Genomic DNA, 21840 nt, shown 5'->3' with positions numbered 1-21840 from the left:
CAAATTACTATGCCAAGATCACGGTTAAGGCTTAAATGTATGCAGTATGAGCACAGTGCAATCGTATTAAACAATAAACATGGTAATTTGTACTTTGCGCCATGCAATAGTTTATTTTGGAATCTGTAGTTACTAATTTGTATGGTTGCTGCTGTATACCTTGAGCTTAAAAACGAGTCATACAGCTGTACTCTATGAAACGAGTTCACAGTCAACTGGTTTGATAAATGATAATTTTGACTGCACCGGTGTATCGCCTGGACGTCCTTCACCACAATATTTCAACTGATTTCGTGAGTTCGACAATTTTGGTTGTAGTACCAAGTATACCTACTTAGTATGTGCGTGTCTGTGGTGCGGCAAGTGTTTCTATAATTTGTATTCAGTTTATATTATTTCTCTTTCTAGTCGTTTGGACTTCATATTTTATTCAACAATGGAGGTAAGGATCAAATCGTTTAGTTTTATTACTATTTTTATAACTTAAGAAACATTTATTTTTCTAATTTGTGGCTTATAAGAAAACGCTTCAGTTTGTCTGCTTACAATTTACAAACCACCTAAAATAAATCGTTTTAAATTATGGAAACTAAATGTTTAAAGTTGTAACCAATAAATATTTAGTTTATTTTTATTTATATAACTTGTTACTAGAAATATATAAGTATATAATTTTTTAGAAGGCAGAAGCGTCTTGTAAGTTAAAATATTAATAGTAATTTGACATGTTGGCCATGAAGTAATTCCTACTTGACAACTCTGACCCAGTATATAGGTATTTAACAACTAAACATACATACATTTAATTGGCCAAACCAATATTTCTTGTTAAACCATTAATAAATACTACCACACTACCTGTTTAAAACAATATGAGCAGTATAGACTTAATACTTGTCTTGATTGTCTTGAACATAAATTATAATAAAAATATATCATTGTAGCTATTTACAATATGTTTTTGATTCTTAAGTAACTAATTATATATCATTATGACAATTATACCTAGTATTGAAATAGAAAATTGCTAAGTTAATATTTTTTTAATTTAAAATCTTATAACTTAAGAAAAATTGCTTTTTACCAATAGGTTAAACCTATTAATTTGGGTGTAAATATACAAATCAATGAATTTATATTGTAGATATCAATATTTATTTTTGTTAACTAATCATATTAATTGTTTAAGAATGACAATTATAAATAAATGACGTTCAATAAATAATGCTGTGTCATGAAAAATTTAATAAATGCTGACAAATACCCTGAAAAAAATAACTATTATAGAAAGAATGTTAATTGCTAAGAACATTATGTATATGTATACATATATATATGTTATACACCTATTTAGTAAGGCGTTAGCATGTTTGGTGCTCTCCATCACCGGTTTAATACTTGGTCACAAGCACTCTACTTGTCGGTAGAGAAATTGTTATGTATAAAGGTGACATACTAACAACCTGACTCTTTTAGCAAAATATTCTATACGAATAAATAAATAAATAGCAAATTAGTCAAGAAATAATCTAATGATAGCAACGTTGTGTGGGCCTTCAAGACGTTAAGATATATCGCTTTTCCGATGGAACAATGGTGTAAGTGCAAATTTAACTGTTCTTCAGAAAATGTGATTTAAAAATTTAGTGTAATGGTAACCGTACACGATGGTAAACGACAAAACTGCTCTCTAGCTGTCAATAATAGGTATTACACTTATACCATGGTTTTACTCGATAAAATGAAATGTTATCCTACTTAAGTCAAAATGTCAAAAATTTGCACTTATACCATTGCTCCACCGGAGAAGCGATATGATGATTAAAGAGCCTTAGCATAACATACAACAGCTATGTACAATATCTGTTAGCAGATAAAGCTGTTGTTATTTCTCTAATATTAGCGTATGTATTAAAATAACATTAGCAATATCCACTAACTGGTACTATACGTAGTTTTTATAATGCAAAAACTTTCTTATGTTAAATGATATGTTTTTTAGTTAAAACTATTGCATTGCTACTGCTAATTTAAAGATAGTAAATAGTAAAATACTATAAGGATTATTTAATTTAACATTTCTCATAGAATAATTATTAACAATAAATAAAGTAAATTAATAAAAATATACAACTAACAATTTATCTACATTATTTTTATTATATTAGCTTTTAGTAATTAAAGTTTTAGTTTAATTTTCAGTTCTTCTATGAGTAATGGAAAATGGCTCTAATAACAAGATAAAACTATAAAAAATGTATTTCTTCTGTTGAATATAGTTTTTGTTTGACAATTTACTCATTTGTTATTATCTCCAATTAATATTACCACTAATAAACTACTTTAACTAATATAATTGGTTAAAAATAATTAAAATGTTAAGACTAATGTATAATTTTGAATTTATTATTTTTTCAGCTTGAAATCTTAACTACTAGTGAAAAAAACATTGGAAAAATAAAAGTAAGTTTTCTTTCTGCTTAAAACTAATTGTATTAACTTTATTTTAAGATTTGATGAAATTTACATTTTCTTATCTTATTATAATCTTTTAATTTAAAGTCGTTTTCTGCTTAATGTACTTAACTGTAAAAATTATATTAATCTGATTTTATTGTATTGGGAAAAGTGAGTGAGTAAAGCAACAGTGTAAATCACTGTGAGTGCACTGTCACCGGTTCAAAATTCGGTCACAGGTAGCCCTGTTTACTGTTAATGAATCCATCTATACAAAAAAAATTATGTATTATTGTTTAAAGTAAAAATGAGTCGCCATTTCTGTCCTTGAAGGGTGATTTGTCCTGGATAGGGAATTACGCCTGGTTGTCTTATTAACAGGAGACAGAAATAGCCTACATAAGCTGTTTTCAATGTATTATTGTTGTGTTTGTCTCTTAAATGGAAATTTTAAAAGAAAAAATAATTAAAGTTTGACCTCCAAATACATGTCCTTTTATAAATAATTAATTAGAAAAACTATTTTGTTTTAATTATTATTTATGAATTATAATTCTTTAGACTTCCATAATAATCTATAACATATTGATATGATTTTAAAAAATAAGCGTTAGAAGTTTTGCTTACATTGGACTTTAAACTACATCTACTAGGTCTTAAAAAAATTGTGATAATTAATTTTAATATATACATTAAAGAATATGAATCCATTGCAGTTATATTTATTGAACTCGAAACGAATAAATTGTGTGTACAAAATAATTGATAACTTACCTATCTATAATATGTTGTGATAATATATAAATATAAATTTAACTTTGACCTTGGAAAATAGAAGTTCATATAAAGGTGAACCAGTAGATTATATGTAACCATAATTACCGATATAGCGTAAGATATCTAAATATTATTGTTTAATTAATAGGGTCCTTAATTTTAAAGTATACAGTACTAAAAAAAGCTTAGACAAGTTAGAAACCATTAATTACTTGCTACTTTGTTACAAGATTATTAAATTTATAATATTTTCTTCCATTTTTACAATTAATTATTTTATAAAATACATTTGTTTAGTATTTATAACCTGTATCAAATAAACATTATTGAGAGTATACTCTATCTGCGCTGGTGCATATGAGAGTAATAAATTTTGTTTTCGGTGGAGCTGATTTTTCGTGAATTTTCTTGTTGAACAGAATATAGACATAAATAACACTTATTTCAAATGTATGTGTATAGCTACCCAATTGTTGTACACCTTTTATTTTAATTTATACGACTTAATGGTTTATTTAAATTGAATTGTTAAGTTTTTATAGTATAGAGCAGCAGTTCCCAAACTTTTTTGATTCACACATCCCTAAAAATAAAAAAATAATCCTGCCAGCCATGAATAAATAAATTACAAATACTCGTACTAGTACGTTACCTTTTGAAATTATTGTTGATCTAAAAATATCAATATTTACCTTGCGCCTCCCAAGGGAGACGCGCCTCACAGTTTGGGAACCGCTGGTCTAGAGCATAGTGTATATAAATTAATAAAGTAAAAAACAAAAATAGTTCAAATGATTTATTCATGTACTGTGTAGTATTAATGTATTATTCAAATGTAAAACTAGTTCTATGCCCTTGACTAAATGTTTTAATTTATTCAGTGTAGCCACTTGTAAGTTGTGAGTTTTTATAATGTAACATTTAAAATTGGATTGGCTGAAATATGACTTTTTTAAAAAAATTCATATCTACTTATTCTCTAGTAAACCATGTACAGATAGACAAAAAATATTATGTTTTGTCTAAAAAAAACTAAGAGCTCATGAGTACTAACGTGTTTAACTACACATTAAATAAGAGAACACTAAAAAAAACATCTGTCTTGTCTATTGAATCCTTTTTCAGTCCAAATTGTCAACCAATATCCACAGTAGTTAACTGAAAATAAATTTCTTGAAACAAAGATTAATTTTTTAAACTACATTGAGGTGATGCTGCTATAAAATGACTAAATAGTTGTAATTCTAATTTACAAGACATTTTTTAATAAGGATTAGGATTAGTAGTATATAGGCATCTATAACTTTAGTAAAGTACGACTTGTGAAACTTTTCTTATCAACTGCGTAGCTCTTTTTTATATCAGAAAATGACAGTTTTTTCATAATATATTTTTTTTTATACCTACAATGTATGTTTAAATAAAAAAATATTTTGTATTTTTTCTAAAAAGGAATTTAGAAAAATATTTGTGCGATATATACACATATTATATTATATAAAATACATAAATATATGTACTTGTCTTGTTGATTTTACTGTAGGAAGTCATTGATCATCTCCCTTTTATATATCCTCAAGATCTATAATAAATTACTTACTATTTTATTTGTTGAAATAAAGTGCCTGAACTGGCTACAATTGCTCTAGAAATATGATTATAGCAAACAAGTATAGATAGTAGTAAACCTATGACCACCCCAACCTCATTATACCTATTGCCCCTACTTATCCTACTATATTGACTTTAATCTATTTTGATTTTCATTATTTTATTGCTAATACAAATTATTCCTCTATGTTTTGTGTTGTAGGTTACAGATGCTTCTCAAGTTAGCGACATCAAAAAAAGCATTAGTAAAGTTAAACCATCTTTATACCCAGAAAGGCAGTCACTTCGACTTGAAGTTAAAGGGAAAAGCCTTAAAGAAACTGATAGAGTAAAAGATTTAGGTAAGTATTGTATAATTTTACTAAGTATTCCTTGTTATAAAATATTATTTATATTATTGGTTATTTTTTAGGTTTGACAAATGGCTCTAAACTTTATGTTAAGGATTTGGGCCCTCAAATTGGTTGGTCTACTGTTTTTATGGCAGAATATGCTGGGCCATTATTTGTGTATCTATTATTTTACATTAGGCCAAGTCTAATATACGGTACTGCTGCTAGTCAGCAAATGTCTCAAGTCGCCAAGTAAGTTTATTTGCCATTTATTAAATTAAAAATTAATTAACATTTATATTTTTTCAATGATTTATATACATTAGGAAAAGATTCCAAAATAAACACCACCCTCTCTAAACAGAAAAACTATTAATGAGTGTTTGCCAATAAACATGTATTAACTCTTTCTGACCCAAATTTGTATACCTTTAAGAGATAATTTGCCGGTTTATTTTATATCTTCAAAACTATAAAAAGTGTTTATTTTGCAACTTTTTTTCGTTATTTAGTTGATCCAAGAAATAATAATGATAATTGATGTTGAAAAACTGTTATCACTGGCTTATAAGATATTTTATTTTGATGTTTGTAACTGGCATTCCCCATAATCATAAAGGTTAAAATAAAATTTATTTTTATCGATATAGAGCTAGTTAACAAACTTGAACTATTATTTTATTCTTGTTTTTGCCATCACGACCCGATCAAAGTTAACACAAAAATGTGCTACAATTTACAGGAATGATTTTAAAGTTATGGGTTGTTTTGGGTCAGGTAAATTATTTACTTCAACTAGTGAACCCCATTTTCATATTGCAAATACATATTATGCAAAAACGTATTTTATTTCATATTGTTTCCGAAGCATTATTAAAGTTTTTTTTTTTTTCATTTAGTGTTGCAGCATATTGTTGGTCATTTCATTATGCTAAACGTGTGTTTGAAACTGTATTTGTACATCGTTTCTCACATGCTACGATGCCAATAGGTAATCTTTTCAAAAATTGTTCTTACTATTGGGGATTTACTGCATTCGTTTCATATTTTGTAAATCATCCTTTATATACCCCACCGTGTACTTTTCAATACTATGTTGGTCTTGGAACTTTCATTGTAAGTAATTGATTTTCATTTCCAAATAAACTTTTATAGTTTATAAACTAACTAATTCATAATATTTTGTTATAGTTTTGTGAATTGGGTAATTTGAGTATTCATATTGCCTTAAGAAATCTTCGGCCACCCGGCACAAAAGTGAGACGAATTCCCATGCCGACTGTAAATCCATTTACACTCCTCTTTAACTTTGTATCCTGTCCGAATTATACTTATGAAGTTGGTAGTTGGATTGGATTTACCATCATGACATGTACATTCCCAGGTAAATATATCTAAGTTTTTATTATGATTTTAATAGAATAATATCAATGTATATTTTAACATTTTTCAGCGGCTCTATTTACATTTGCTGGATTTTATCAAATGGCTCTTTGGGCTCTTGGAAAACACAGAAATTATAAGAAAGAATTTCCTGACTACCCGAAAAATAGGAAATCAATTATTCCATTTTTGCTTTAAATTCTTTCTTTTATTGTTGTAATTTTTATTTGTACTGAATATTTGTACTACTTGTAGAACTGATGGTGGGTGACTTTTTTTGTATTTTGGTTAGTATTTAATATATACTAAACGTATGCACCTGTGAAAATTGTATTATTGTAGAAGTAACATATGTAAGGGACAAAATATGTTCTACAAATTTTGCATTCATTTAAATCCCTAATAAATCACAGGTTAAATATTATTTATGTTTTATTTTTTTATAATTTTTAAATTATCGCTCAACAATTGACAAAGTTAATGTGAACAATAGTAAAGTATTACAATAATTTATAAAAATAACCTATTACCTGTATAAATAAAAAAATCAGCACTTAAGAGGATACACCCAATTTTCCAGGGTTAAAACTTATCTACGCAGAATGCCTTTTACTAGCTCCATGATGATTTTAAATTAAAAATACCTAAAACGAAAGAAGACAAGATTTTGGAGACAATATCATACATTTTTTTTGATAAAACGAATTTATTTAACATTAAAAATCAAATTTTGTTTTTTTTTAATTGCCAACTTTTTTTACGTTGTATTTTCAAAATTGAATATGACAGTGTGCACAGTAAGACAAAAATCATTCCAGATCAGATGGTTGTATGTCCCACTAATGACAATAATCAATTTATAATGTTTATTAATGGTTGGTTTTGGCTGATAATGGGTATTCATTCTTTTTGCAACTTTTCACATAAGATAAATGATAAAAATATCTAAAAAAATTTACCTTTAAAAACATAACTAATATATTATATAGGTATATTATATGTTGTATGTGTAATACAATTTTGAGGAAATTTAAATAGAGGTTGGTAAGACTTATTATTAAAAATGTCATAATTTGCATTTTAAAACAAAAATTACATTAATTTTTTCTTATTTTTACTACCACTTCTTCTGAAAATAATTTGATAAATATTTATATTTGTATATATATACTATATACATGTTCTATACATTTTGTGTTCATTCTTTTTTTTTTTTTTTAATCAACTTATTTTTTTGTTGCAATTTCTTGTCTTAACTTGTTAATTTCATTTAAAAGTAATGTATTTTGTTTAATCAATTCATGGTGTGAATCATGATGTTTTTTGGTAAATATGTCAAGACGATTTTTAAGACAATCAACCGAACGTTCTAAAGACTGTCTTTGTCTGTAAAACTCTAATTTTGCATCAACCATATCATCTGAAGACGATTCAAATGAACTGTCTCTGGCATATTTCTGAAATAATACCTAAAAAACCACAATAATTTATGTTAGTTTTCTCCTGTTTCAGTGTGTGTATTTTCTAAACAAGTTATATAACACATAAATTCTATACATGTTATTGCATTTCTTAACACATTGATGAATTTAAATTTAATAAACTTATTGATGTTCAATCTGTTTATAATTTCAATGGTACCTGACGTATTTCGTAATAAACCCTTAAACTTTGAAGTGCAAATTTGTACTTACGTTCATAGTGTCTTTTAATTTTAACGGATTCTGAATATGTTGTTTTATGTTATAAATGTCAATCCGTATATTCTTGTTAACGGTGTTTAATTCTCTGACTTTTATTTCTAACTTTTTTATTTCTTTTTGACTTGCTTTTAATTTGTCTCTTTGTTTAAAAAAATTTAACTCCATAGAACTTGTATTAGTACTAACGTTTTTCAGTTCTTTCTCAATCTAATAAATTAGTATTACAAGATATTTAAAACATAATTAACATTTCTATTGTATTACTTACATCCTCAATTGTTTTTCCCTTTTCTTGTACATCTATGTATAAAGGCTCTATTGTGTGTCCTAGAGTGTCAATATTATCATTCAATAAAATCAATTGTTTTTCTAATTCTTTAACTTTGACCTTTTCCTCGTATATCGAAGCTTCCCTTTGTTCAATAATGCTATCACGGTTCTGTATCTGTTTGTTAAGTTCTAGTATAGTATTTTCTTGTGTTTTAGCCATGGACTTTAATTTTCCTACATCATCTTCATACTTGCCAATCAAACCACTTAAATCATCAGCTTCTTTAGACGCCCTATTAAACATAAACGTGTTACATCAGTTACTAATTCCAATAATTGTCAAAAAAAACAAGTGATCAGTTGAACATTTTATTATGTTCAAGTCAAAATTAAGTAATAAACAAAAAATTTTAAGTATCCACGCTACAAGCGGATACATAGGCATATCTGCACATGTATATATATCTTATGACTGAGTACATGTCAATTTAAATAAATATACCTACATTTCTAATTTGCTGAATTTTAAAAAAAAATGTGTTGGCCAAACGTTTTTAGTAGTTTTTTAATATTTGGCCTTAATCGATTTATTGGCAACATTCACTTGGTTAGTTATTCTGAATCAATTTGACCATTCATTCAAGTTAACTAGTCAGAACCAGTAACACCGTAGCAGACGTATACGGCAAAGAAATCAAGTCCATCTCTATCCCCACCCCCATCCTCGTCCCCTCTGAACCATGGTGGGAGATATGTCTATGCCAGGAGACATAGTTTAGTGAAAAACAGGGCCATTTAGATTGCCAGGCGTCAATGATTTACTGAGCGTAGGGAAAAAGAACAAAATCTATGAATCAGCCAAATTATAAGGAGGTCGAGCAGTTCTATTGGAGTGTATTCCAGAAAGTTAGGAGAAATGGTAACATGAGTAGTGAATGAAAGTACGAGATATGGGGTGTCATGTAGCTGTAAACGAAGGCATGAGTGATAAATAATTGAAAAATTGAGAGGCAGCAGAAGCTGGGATGAGAAGGGTTTTAGGGACGTTAACCCAAGACGATTTTATGGCAGTAAAAATTTTTAAGAAAGTGTTGATTTGGTGTAGCCAAATTTTTAAGCAGATTCTTGTCCACAAGCCTGCGGCCTCTGCGTTTTATGAAAGGATAGAAACATTTCACTTCTAAGCTTGCTATAGAAGAGGAGTGAATAGTATCTATGATAGTGCGAAGGCAAAAAGAGATAATAGCATAATTCAATATAGAGTTTTTTTACGGTGCGTTTGTGAGGTAGAGGCGAAAAGAAAGGAAATGTAGTCGGATATTGATCTGATGACAGCGTTAAATACTTGAAGGAGAAATTATGGATGGGAACCCCAGTTAGTGTCAGCCGTAGAATGAAGAAAGTTTGACCAACAAGAGATTAACCTTAGAGTTGCTGGAAATGTGGAACCCAACTCAGCTTAGGGTTAAGGTTTAATCCTAGATAGAGGATAGAATAATTTGATTATCCAATATTCCAATAAGATACGAGGATAGGATATAACTATAATTTATACTAATTTTTTATTTTGTTTTCTTATTGTAATAATTTATGATTATACATATTAACATATGGCGTAGTATATTATATATATATACTATTAACTATAACGTATATAAGACAAAATATTTTGTAACTATACTGGTGGTATGTAAATCATGTGAAAATCACTTACGCTTTAGCTTTCATTTTATAAGAACCTAGCTCACTCCGTAAGCTTAAATTAATCTTTTTTAACTCTTTAAGTTTTGCTATAAAATAGTTTTTTCTTTCCAAAACTGCTTTTTCCGTCTCTTCTTTCATCTGTTGCATAGATAAAGACATAATTTGTTTATCCTCAATGAACTTTGCTTCCATCTACAAAACATCTTGCATTAATACAATATCAATAGGTTTATTTTTATTGAATTTTATACTTTTAAAAAAGCTTCTTGTTTTTCTTTGATTTTAGTGTTAAATTGATTTTCGATTTCTTTAATTTTCATATATTTTTTAGTTTCTAATTCTTTTAAACCTCTAAACAAATACATAGAAAACTTTTTAAATGTTTTAAAATAAAACTAAATTAATACTTTCATATTTACTTTTCCAATTCTAAATTATTATCAAATATTTGCTTTTTCAGCGCATCATATTTTTCGTATTCAAGTAAAAGTTTAACATTATAATTGGCTTCTAGCTGTTCTAAGTTTAAAGTATGCGAATCCCGTAAAAGGTTTAGCTCCATTTCCAATCGACTTTTGTCAGCCATGTGTTTTTTAGCCAAATCCTTAAAAATATTTAATTAAAATTATAATGAAAAAATAGAGCCAACACTATTTTATAGGACATTTTACCGTGTTTTTGTTTTCTAATTCCACAATGCGCTGAGAATGAATATAGTTAAGTTCATGTAACTGTTTAGCATTGGACTTAATAAGTTCAGACATTTGATACTCGCTTTCTCTTTCCAATTCTTTAACTCGCATTTTGACCTCTTCTATTGTTTCTATTTTAACCTTAAAATCTAATGCATTCACCAGAATGTCATCAGAATATGTAAATTGGTCATTCAGTACGGTCATTTTGCCCTCAGCATGTTTTACTTTCCATATACAAATACTACCATCCTCAGAACAAGTAATTAAAATTGAGTCATCAATTGTGAGCTTCATCTAGAGAAAAGCAGGTGATACTTAGTTGCCAGTATGCAATTACATTATATACGATTTAAGAAACTGTTCAGTTCATTTTGATTCTTAGCCGACACTTAAAAGCTTCGTATATATTTTATCAGATGTTAAAATTAAATAGAGAAATGTAATGTAATTAAGCAACCATACTATTTCAAACATTAGAACTTTTGTAACTTGCAACTAACTCGCAACCATTTTCTGTATAAGCTCAGCTAAGATGAACTAAGACAGGTTCTTTAAAATTATTATATTTATATGATGCAAACCGCTGTAATATTTTTATTGTGGATATTGAATTGTTTGTAATTTATTTCAGCCATAATGGGTAACATTAAGGATAATACAACGCCATTTTTTCCAGCTACGAACAACATTAAATCTGATTTGGATAACACCAGCGCGTCCAATGAACCCTTACTTAAATCAATATCTCGAGTTATCTGTAAAATTATTATTTGTGTTTATTTTTTAATACATATCTACATATATAATTTCTATAAGAATAGCAAAAGTACCAAGTGAACAATAAAAAATTGTATTAAAAAATAAGACAATCAACTCACAAAAAACAAATATTGATCCGGGCCCTATTTTTGCATTTATATTTTCTGAATTGTTACATTTCGGTAAATATATAATTCTATCTTTTTATTAATTTTTTTTGATTCTGTCATTACGTTTTCTACATTTCAACAAATCAGATACATACATTAGATACAGGGTGCGGCAAAAAGATCTGGCGGTTTTCCGTTTGTTTTTAACAGAAAACCGTATAAAAATGTCTATACTTATTTCACGAAATGATACATTTAATTACTTAGTTTAGTTTACATTCAGTGTTTTAACTGTGATAATAATAAATTATTTAATACATTTTATGATTGCATTTTTATTATAAAATTAAAATTCTCATCTTTCTGCTTTCTAGTTTAAGGGTGTTTTAGCATGAATTTACCATATTATTGGAAGACTAATTTTAACGAACAAATAAAATTCTAATTTGAGTATTTAAAATGAAATAATAAATTATAGACATCTTATTTAATTATCAAATTAAAAATTAGTAGCCGCCTTGAAACATTTATTAATACACGTTAATTGAAAAGTATATTTAAAAAAATGTTTTATTAATGAACTACTCAGACTTCCTACCTACCATCCGGTATGAACTAGGCCTGTACTTGCTGCTTTTTTGGGGCACTTGCTACAGCCTAAATGGACGCTTAAAAATATTTTACTTTATCCTAGTTCTAGGGGTTCATACTTAGATTGACGGTTAAAAATTGTAGTAATTGGTTTACTAATCGTTCTTTCCGTACAAAATATAAATAAATTAATGCAAACTTAAACCTTTTTTTAATAAAATTACAAATAAGTACCTTTTTATAGCAACAGAATAATAACTTAATGAAAAAATGTATTATAGTAATAAAATAATTCATAGTAAACGTGTAATCCGAAAATAATAGTACTAAATACTCGACAATAAATTAAGGGCTAGTTTAATTAAACTAGCCCTTACCCATTTTTCACTTTGACCGTAACACATATACATAAAATCCGAATACCACTCACTTACTGACTGATCCCTACTTCTAAAAATCCGATAAAACTATGAACTTGAAATTTGGAATAGTGTTTCCCCTAATGCACTAAAGTTGCAATAAGAAAGGCTTATTAAAAATCCCCCCTCTAATAGTTGTCTCAAACACGAATTTCGTACTTGAAATACGAAAATTGCATAATAATCAATAGCAACCAGAATTTGTTTCTGGTTGCTATTAGTTACACAGAATCATATTTTAGCTGTTTACTCGGCTGATAAAAATAGGAAACGAGATTATTATTATTACTTTTATCTATTTATTCACGCAGACAACAAAAATTCCAAAATGTAATTCTATATTTTGTTATAACGATAATTATTACAAACCGATTGGTTGTTTATTTCTTTAAATCTTCCATCTTGAGAAGCTGGAAAAATTCTATTTGTGTCTTTAGATATGGCCAAGTCCATGTATTTTGTATCCGGGTGTACAATATCCATATCTCGTTCTCCAGATCTTGTATTGAATTCATAAATAGCACCATCTTTGCCACATGTCAGTAGTTTCATATCATTCACAGTCCAAGCAATCGCAGAGATCTATTAAAATATAACTATTTTACAGGTTGCAAAAAAATGTAATCACTGTCCACATTATATTATGTCTATGGTTCGTTAAAGTTTTAAGGAGTTAGCATAATTATGTTATTAATTTACATTATTTGTACAGATAACCGACTAAGCAGTAAGCATCATTAAAATTAAAAATAATTTTTAAACCTAATATATAGGTACAATATATTAGTAGGGTATATACAACAGGCCTATGAGATTTAAATATAATGATATACATAGTCCTTACAGACTTAAAACTTTTGAACAGTACAAAAAAGAAAAACTCCTCGATAAGAGGAACGAAAAATATCAAATAATTAGATTTCTATGTAGAAAGTTAATTGTTTATAAATATTAGTTGATTTGTTAATTGGTATTACTTGTCACGCAAAGGTATTACTATATTTTTAATTGATTAAAAACAGAAACATTTTTGTATACACATTTTTAATTTTAGGAGACTGGAAAAACTATTTTAGTGTCCAAAATAAAATTCTATATTTATTAGTTATTACTTATGGAATATTATTTTTTTTTTAGCATGGAATATAGCCCCCCAACACAAAAACGACACTAAATAGCGATACTAAAGTAACGCGCCTACTTTAAACGTATAATAATATATAAGATGTCATCAAAATAATGAGTCGTCGTCGTCATGCAAACGTTTGACTAGAACATATAATTAAGACTATACTATTATCATAAATCGCAATGAGATTATAGATCAGAAATAATAACTATTCAGGAGCCAGCAAGCTAAAGTATGTTCCATGTCTTATAATTTTAGCTGTAGGCTTTAAGTAGACTGTAACTTTTTTAGTTTAGTCATAAATTAAATATTTAATTTATAGTTTAATTATTTAGATGACGATTGTCAGCCACTTTTTATACATACTGTATTCGAATGTCCTTTATATGTAAATCGTTTTTCGAACGTAACTGAACAATAAACGTCAACGTCGAACTGATTGGCCAAAGCAAACATGTGTCCAGAGGTACTAAACTCCGTCAAATTACAGCTAGTAACGACAAATTCTCTCCATCTTTTAAGTCCGTCCATGTGCACCAACTGAAACTCTACTTTACCCGTAAAAGCTGCTATTGAATATAAACCGGTAGGGTGCAATGATATACTAAATATGTCTTCTTGGTAGTGTTGAGACAATATTAAAGAACAGTTCAAATAGTTCCATACTCTTATGGTATGATCGATTTTTCCACAAGTCATAAATATTGGTTTCCATTTACAAGTAGACAGGTCCGCTATGCCACCGTGATGTAGATCCTCGCCTAGAGGTTTAAATTTATAAGTCGATGGCTGTAAAATTTGAATAAGTCTTAAAATACAATTAAATAATCTTTGTGGTTGTGGCTTGTATTCATTGTCATGTCACAGGCTTGCAGGGTTAGACTAACTACATATAAACTAGGACAGCGCACCGAGTACGCCGGTGTTATCCCACTTTGCCGTCTACATAAATCGCCGACAATCAGTTTTAAACTAAAATAGATTATGCAATTCGAGTGACTATATTTAAATATTTAAAAAAAAAACAGTTAATACATTTGTCAAAAACCCTGGAAAAACAATACAAACATAATAATGCTGTTTGTAAAACAACATTTTATAATACTTAATTAAAAGATAACATATTATATTAAAAACATTTAATACTTTTTAAAAAAATTTAATCAGTATTAAAAAAAAAACATCAGTATTTTATTTATAATTAAACAATATGTTGTAACAGGAGTTTCGGTGAGAATGTTGGAGTGAAGTCGGACAATTAAATAAGTCGGAAAAGCGTCTTCTACTTCCGTGCCTACTAGTATAACACTAACAAGGATTAAAGTGTATGTGGTTATTGTCACGCTGCATAAAATTGTAAGTTTAGATAAGAGGATGCCGATGAATTGGGACTTAATACTTATTCTAATAATATTATACAAAAACGATGCAAGTGTCGGCGATAATCAACGAAACGTGTTACTATTACCTATCAAGCTTTATTCATTATGTATGCATACTGGGTTATATCATTTAAGAAAATGTTTTTCGAATAAATCCTCCACCCACAAAGATATGCTACTAATCGTTATATTGTGGCTTTACTAATAACTAATCAGTTATTTTTCATTAGGTATCCATAGGAACATAATGAATACAATGTATCATGTTCTATGATAAAAAAAAACATCGTTATTCGTTACGTAGTTGTCACTACACAAATATCATTGATAATTATGTGATATTAAAAGTCTATCACAGATAGCCATAAATAATAAATATAGGTATCTCATTCTGTACTCACGTGGACACGAGATACCCCTTGGCTACTGAAGGGACAGACATTTTTTTCAGTAAAAGCAATATCTGTTGCTCATACTGCTATAAGGTTCTATTTCTTACTTTGGTAACACTTACCAATGAGATGTCCCGTGATTCAACCAGAGGTGCCCAAAACATTTGAGATCTTCTAGTGACGCACACAATTTTGTCATTGGCAGGATTTAAAGACAGCATCTCGATATAATGCATTGGTCGATCGTCGTCTAACTCTCTTAAGTTTTTATCGTTTTGTTTTTCAAATTCATTTTGTTTTGAAAATCTAAAGACGATTTAGTATAAGTTGTGTACGCTCAAGTACCAGTTTTGGATTACCTATTTTAAAAACTGACCTCTGGTCAGATTCTATTTTATAATAGTATACTCTAGAATCGCCTACAACGAATACTAGACCCTTCTTAAAAGGCACGCAACATCTTATATCTGTCGATTGGCCATTTTTCTTTGGGAGTGGCATAACGTCTAAAGGGGCTTTGACTTTGATTTTAGGATCAAAAATAAGTGTTGTTTTAGCGTTATATACAGCAATGAGATCGCCATTTTCTACTAATATTATTCGCCCGTCAACGGTACCTGCTAAAATTCTAAAAGGTATAAGAAAAAATCTGTAATTAGTTTTCAATATCAAATTAAATACTAAAATGACTAATGACTGTATTAAACAATTTTAACGATGGCATCTAAAAACCAAAACTATATCTTAGCCTTTTAGAATTGAATTTTCATTCATTTTAAGTAATAAAAAGAAATTGTAATTTAATTTAATATGCATATTTAATAAATTGATATCGTCGGCCTATTTAGCAGAGGACGTATCTCCAAATCAATCAATTTTCGGTATAATACACTATTTTAAAGAAAAAAAAAACTGTGCGTTGGCAGGTATAATAATGATTATATTTCAGCAATTTTTTTTGATGAAATGTGTGATAAACCGTAAGCAATTGTTATTTAAATGGAATAAATTAAACGTCTTTTTTCTGTTTAGTGTGAAATTTGGTATTTTGGAGTTACGCCCATTGCTAAATAGACTGACGATATCAAGTACAAAAATGATAAGGAACTATATACATAAATAATTAAATCTGAAAATCCAGATTTGAATATCTGGTTATTTGTCCCATTCCTAATAGTTACCTGTCACCATTCAACCAACATACTGATGTAAAATCCAAATTATCAGCTTTTTGGAAACCGTACTGCCGCCACACTGAATCTGTAATGGTCATTAATCGAAATAAACCTTTGCCCACAAAACATGCAATTGTATTATCATTTGGATTCAGTGCCATCTGGAATGGAATTTAATTATAATCACGTAAATTCATTAAAACACTGATGTGCGTATTCCACTTAAAACTTTTTAATGAGTTAATTTTAAAAATATTATCCATATAAAATATATAGCTGATAAGTAACATACATCCGTTACGGGCCCCATAACATTAGGGGGGTTAGTGGCCTTAACGTAGCTTTCGATTTTGGAATTCTCCCAATTGTAATAGTACATCATGTAATCAGGTCCACCTGTAAGTGCTGCCAAGTACGAATCATCGTAGGAAAATTGTAAACAAATGAAACTATTAGCTTTTAAGTCAGTTGGTACTGAAAGTGTTCGTAAACAATTCATTGCTTTCAAATCATACAAGCTAATCGTTAGTTTTTCATTTTTTTTTGCAACGGCTAAAACATTTCTAAAAATAAAAAATTAATTTTTTAATTTTTCACCGTCGGTAAAATCACGTATCTACCATGGCCTTAAATAAAGTATCTATAGTTTTAAATAAAATAAGATTAAATAATTAAATTATTATTTAATTAATATTTAATTAAATAATAATTTAATTTAAAAAAAATTCTACACCAAACAAATAGGGGCTAACGTAAGTAAACCAACAATAATTATTGTAGGTATATTATATTTAGACTTAAAGATAAATTAACTTTTTTTAATTATATAGCTATTTTAATCTAAATTATTAATCAAACTAAAATTGAAATATATCAATACTTGCTGAAACTAAGTGTCATGGCTGTAATGGTTTTCTGAGAATCAATCAAATGTATGTATCTCTGAGTATGAGAAGTAATGTTATGAATAACGAGAACACCAGATACAGGGTACAATATTTCATCATCGTTTAAAAACACACAATTTCCTTTCAGTCCAGTTGTAAGTCCAAAAATAAATTTCGGTTCCAAAGACGGTATAATGTTTGGAGACATGGTCCAACAAATAAAATAATTTAGTAAAAAAAATGTCTTATTTTTGTAAAATGAATTAAAGTAAATATCTAATACAAAGATAGGGTTATTAAATCGAACTTTGGTACTTTGTAGTTGCTAAGAAACAAACACATAGTTACAATAAACAACACATGCCGCATTTGTTATTGATTTTTAAAATATAAATACCATTATAGGTACGTAATACGTTGTATAAGCAGTATATAACCGTTGTCTCCGTAGACATGTATAGAAATTGCTACATTTTACTAAAGAAGTAAAGAAAGTTTCTCTCTCTCTCTCTTACCGCTTACGTTTAAGTAAACGTCCGTTATTCCCGCCGATCGTGTTGTATTTTAATATATTATGGATAATAGTTAATACATATATGTAAATCTAATGTAGATAAATATAAGTGCATGCGCCATGCGTACAATATTAAATTGTACCTATGAAATATTTTTCGGGACATCCTAAAACTCGGAACGGGATGGAATGGAGTCCAGTCCTCCGTAGTGATATTACTAAAAGGCGACCGAAATTATATGATCTTATAATTGAATCGGCCATTTCAAAAACGACATAAGTCACTGATTTTTCAAAAATGACTTTTTTGTCAAATTTGATAATTATATACTTAGTTACGTATTTTGTGTGAAAACTAAATTTGTCAGACTCATATTTAATACAAATGTTGAGTACAAGAAATTAGAATCACTGCAAAAACGAGTTATGAAGTTTTTTGTGGCTAATGTAAAATTTCAATTTTGTAACTTGTGTCATTTTTGTAATGACCGATTCAATTATAAGTTATAACAAAATTATTATTATAAAATATCCATAAAATTATAATAGTAAGAATATAAATTATCTATTTATATATATATATATATATATATATATATATATATATAATAATAAATAGTATAATTATAATTAATATTATTAGTTTATATTATAATTAATGTATAGGGTGTCCCAATAAGAACGCCGGTTTAATTTTAATTAATTTAATGTAATCCGGCGTTTTTATTGGGTCACCTTTTATATTATTATTTGAATTGGTTAAGCTTTATTTTTTTATTACCCAAATACCCAATACGTATTTATTGTTAGGTAAAGGCTTGATTAAGTATACTAACGTTCAAATAGATAATATTTACCTACGATTAAAAAAGCCTTCGTTTATTAAGTCAGAGGTACTAGTATAATTTGTCTAAAGCCCTTTTAGTAACCATAGTTGAAAAAAATCTTCTCTGGTGCCTAAAATTAGTTATAGCAGGGGGGGGGGTGGCTAGTTTAAGAAAATGTTTTTCTTGTAAATTTATTTGTGTAATAAGGATTGTCATCGGTCGACTAAAAACGTCCTTTGAGGGATGGGAATTAGAATAAATAATACGTTTAATCAGTGGCGTATATAGGGGAGGGTTTTGGGGGGTTAATCCCCTCCCCCCCCCCGAAATTTGTGGTTGGTATGGTACATATGCGAATTCATTTAGTCAAAGTTAATTTGTACCTAATATTAATTTAATCTATTCTTATTTTATAACCCTCCCCCCGAAATTATATCTTATATATACGCCACTGCGTTTAATTAGACTTGCATGTACGAATATTGTTTTTTTTTTAAATAATAGATAATCTATAGCCATATATGAAAATAAAATTATATATTATATAATATGTTTATTAAGCAATAATAACCACAGTAACAACTAACATATTACAATAATTAATACGTAAGAAAAAACATTAGTTCCATATAAAAAGTCGGCGATTGTGCGAATGGGGGCGCTATCTACGTGACAAAATTGTTCTACCAAAATTCCGCAATTTCGAGCACCTCTGTTTCGGTTGGAGTGGCGTCACCTTATCTTCTCTAAATCGTCTCTGTGGTCCGTCGTTATCACTTCTCGATATTCATTATCAGTTAATACAAGGTGGATTTATAAATCCACCTTGAGTTAATAGTTATCAACATTAAACTAAAGAGAAATAAGATATATGAAAATTATATTAAATTGTATAAACAATTAATATTGTTGTTTATAAAACAACTTTTACTTTTTATATAGTAATCCTACAAGATTGTCAATAAGAATTTTCAAAAAAGGACTAAATTCATATTAAATTTTAATTTGATTACAAAAATCGATAATTTATGCTAGGATAATCAGGTATGTGTATTTAGCATTTTTAGTTGCATATTTAATAGATTATAGTGCGTGGTATACAGCTTAGTTATATTATGTATTCCTTCATTGTTGTACTTAGTATTCAGAAGTTAGAATGTATAACAGCTGCAATTTATAGAATGCGTAAAATTAGCGGACCAACTTATATTAAACTCAAAAAAATTATTATTTTTTACTATAGCTACTACTATTTTAAATAAAAACTTAATTTGTCACTTCAAACTAATTAAAATGTATTTATTTATCGATTTGTATTTTTTTTAGGTTATTATGTTACCTGCCAAAATGTATCGTTTATGCAATTCACAATACATCCATAAAGCTCTCAAATTGCGATGCATGTGTACTATTTCAATAGAATCTAATGTCATACCTATACCAGAAAATATCACTTACATAGCTAAACAGTTAAATATAAACAATATAATGCTGGCTAACATTGTAAGTAAGCATCAAGATAAATTGAAATTGCATTCGGTGTCTCGTTGGATGGAAATTTTCGATTATATGAGTCAATATGATTTTAAAAAGTCTGAACTTTTAGAAATGATCGACTCAAATCCTGATTTACTGAGTATTAGTCGTAACGATCTACATGAATGTATGTTTGCTTGGACTAATTGTCATTTTGAGGATAAAAAATTAAGACAGTTGTTGGTGGCACAACCATCGTGTTTGCTATTAAACCAAAAACAAATTTTATCCAGAATTCCGAAACTTTTGCCGTTTATAGGAAATAAACATAACCGACTTTTGGAATTAATATCATACTCTCCAAATGTTATGTTCGACAACTGGAAAGAAATAGAAAAAAAATTGAATTATATATTATTTAAAATGGAGCTAGGTCCTAATCAATTTGTAACAACAAGTGTGATGTCAGAAACACTATTTGATTTACAATGTCGGCACACATTTTTATGTAAACTTGGGTTGTGGAAAAACCGCGATCCAAAAGACAGTGTAAATCAGTTGAGTGGTAATCCATCTTTAAAGAGAATGATCGAAACTAGTGAAAAGGAGTTTGCTGTCAAAGTTGCTGCAGTAACTGTAGAAGAATTTATTGTATACAAACAATTATACTCCAAAGAAAACGAGCAAAATAATTCTGATTCTGACATAGAAGAAGATAATGATTAATTTCTGTTAATTTTATGAATTGTATGTGGTAATAATTATTATATTGAAAATATTTCAATGTATGTTATTTAGATTGTCTAAAAAGTTAATAAAGCATTTTTATTGTAAAAGAAAATTGTTGATCATAGAAATGCTACTTGAGTAAATCAGTTGCAAGAAAAAAAGTTACCGTACCATACAAAAAATTAACATCAATTTAAAACTCACCTTTGCATCAAATCTTACCAGGCGGCAATATGTTTTATTATTTGTAATTTATAGAAAAAAAATATCTAAATCCATTTATTACTTAATAAAAATTGAATACATTCAGTAAGAAACACTGGAGCATAGGCAGAACTATGGGGTGTGGCAGTAATACAAGGCACACCTTGTTAAAAAAAAAAAAAAACTAAGAATTTTAAAACATTGTACCGTTCCAAAGATGTTTATTATTATAAGTTGATATTTATAAGCAATAAATTATAATTAAAGTACTATCAAAAATATAACTTTAGTTACTTATAACTTTAAATAATACA

The 21840-nt window shown here is 28.1% G+C and overlaps 3 protein-coding genes across 5 annotated transcripts; 2 read left to right on the top strand and 1 right to left on the bottom strand.

Moving 5' to 3' along the window:
- The first annotated feature begins 48 nt into the window (after window positions 1-48).
- On the top strand, window positions 49-6984 carry LOC126835583 (probable very-long-chain enoyl-CoA reductase art-1). 3 transcript variants are annotated; one of them, XM_050568258.1, is made up of 8 exons: window positions 49-293; window positions 409-442; window positions 2419-2463; window positions 5048-5186; window positions 5258-5429; window positions 6077-6293; window positions 6369-6561; window positions 6631-6984. In XM_050568258.1, the coding sequence occupies exons 2-8, from the start codon at window positions 437-439 to the stop codon at window positions 6756-6758; spliced, it is 900 nt and encodes a 299-aa protein (XP_050424215.1). In that variant the 5' UTR covers window positions 49-293; window positions 409-436; the 3' UTR covers window positions 6759-6984. The 3 variants fall into 3 exon arrangements, with proteins under 3 accessions (XP_050424215.1, XP_050424214.1, XP_050424216.1); XM_050568259.1 differs by lacking the exon at window positions 49-293 and adding an exon at window positions 323-341; XM_050568257.1 differs by lacking the exon at window positions 49-293 and having other exon boundaries at window positions 300-442.
- Window positions 6985-8432: 1448 nt separating this feature from the next.
- On the bottom strand, window positions 8433-17984 carry LOC126835581 (cilia- and flagella-associated protein 57-like). The gene is made up of 15 exons (XM_050568255.1): window positions 17770-17984; window positions 17182-17452; window positions 16896-17050; window positions 16091-16342; window positions 15837-16020; window positions 14307-14729; window positions 13181-13393; window positions 11514-11687; window positions 10909-11226; window positions 10657-10841; window positions 10489-10588; window positions 10248-10429; window positions 8652-8826; window positions 8532-8590; window positions 8433-8470 (listed from the first exon to the last, which is right to left on the bottom strand). Exons 1-14 carry the CDS (start codon window positions 17982-17984, stop codon window positions 8579-8581), a joined length of 2859 nt encoding a protein of 952 aa, XP_050424212.1. The 3' UTR covers window positions 8433-8470; window positions 8532-8578.
- Window positions 17985-19953: 1969 nt separating this feature from the next.
- LOC126835632 (transcription termination factor 4, mitochondrial) lies at window positions 19954-21434 on the top strand. The gene is made up of 2 exons (XM_050568337.1): window positions 19954-20161; window positions 20444-21434. The coding sequence occupies exon 2, from the start codon at window positions 20450-20452 to the stop codon at window positions 21317-21319; it is 870 nt and encodes a 289-aa protein (XP_050424294.1). The 5' UTR covers window positions 19954-20161; window positions 20444-20449; the 3' UTR covers window positions 21320-21434.
- Window positions 21435-21840: the final 406 nt, after the last annotated feature.

Source organism: Adelges cooleyi, unplaced genomic scaffold, assembly GCF_023614345.1.
Source record: "Adelges cooleyi isolate 19-005CV unplaced genomic scaffold, UGA_ACOO_1.1 ACOO_flye_CR_arks_rails_tigmint_CR_PRNA_23, whole genome shotgun sequence".
Taxonomy (NCBI): Eukaryota; Metazoa; Arthropoda; class Insecta; order Hemiptera; family Adelgidae; genus Adelges; species Adelges cooleyi.
Note: the sequence above shows the minus strand (reverse complement) of the source record. Positions and strands in the feature narration are given on the sequence as shown.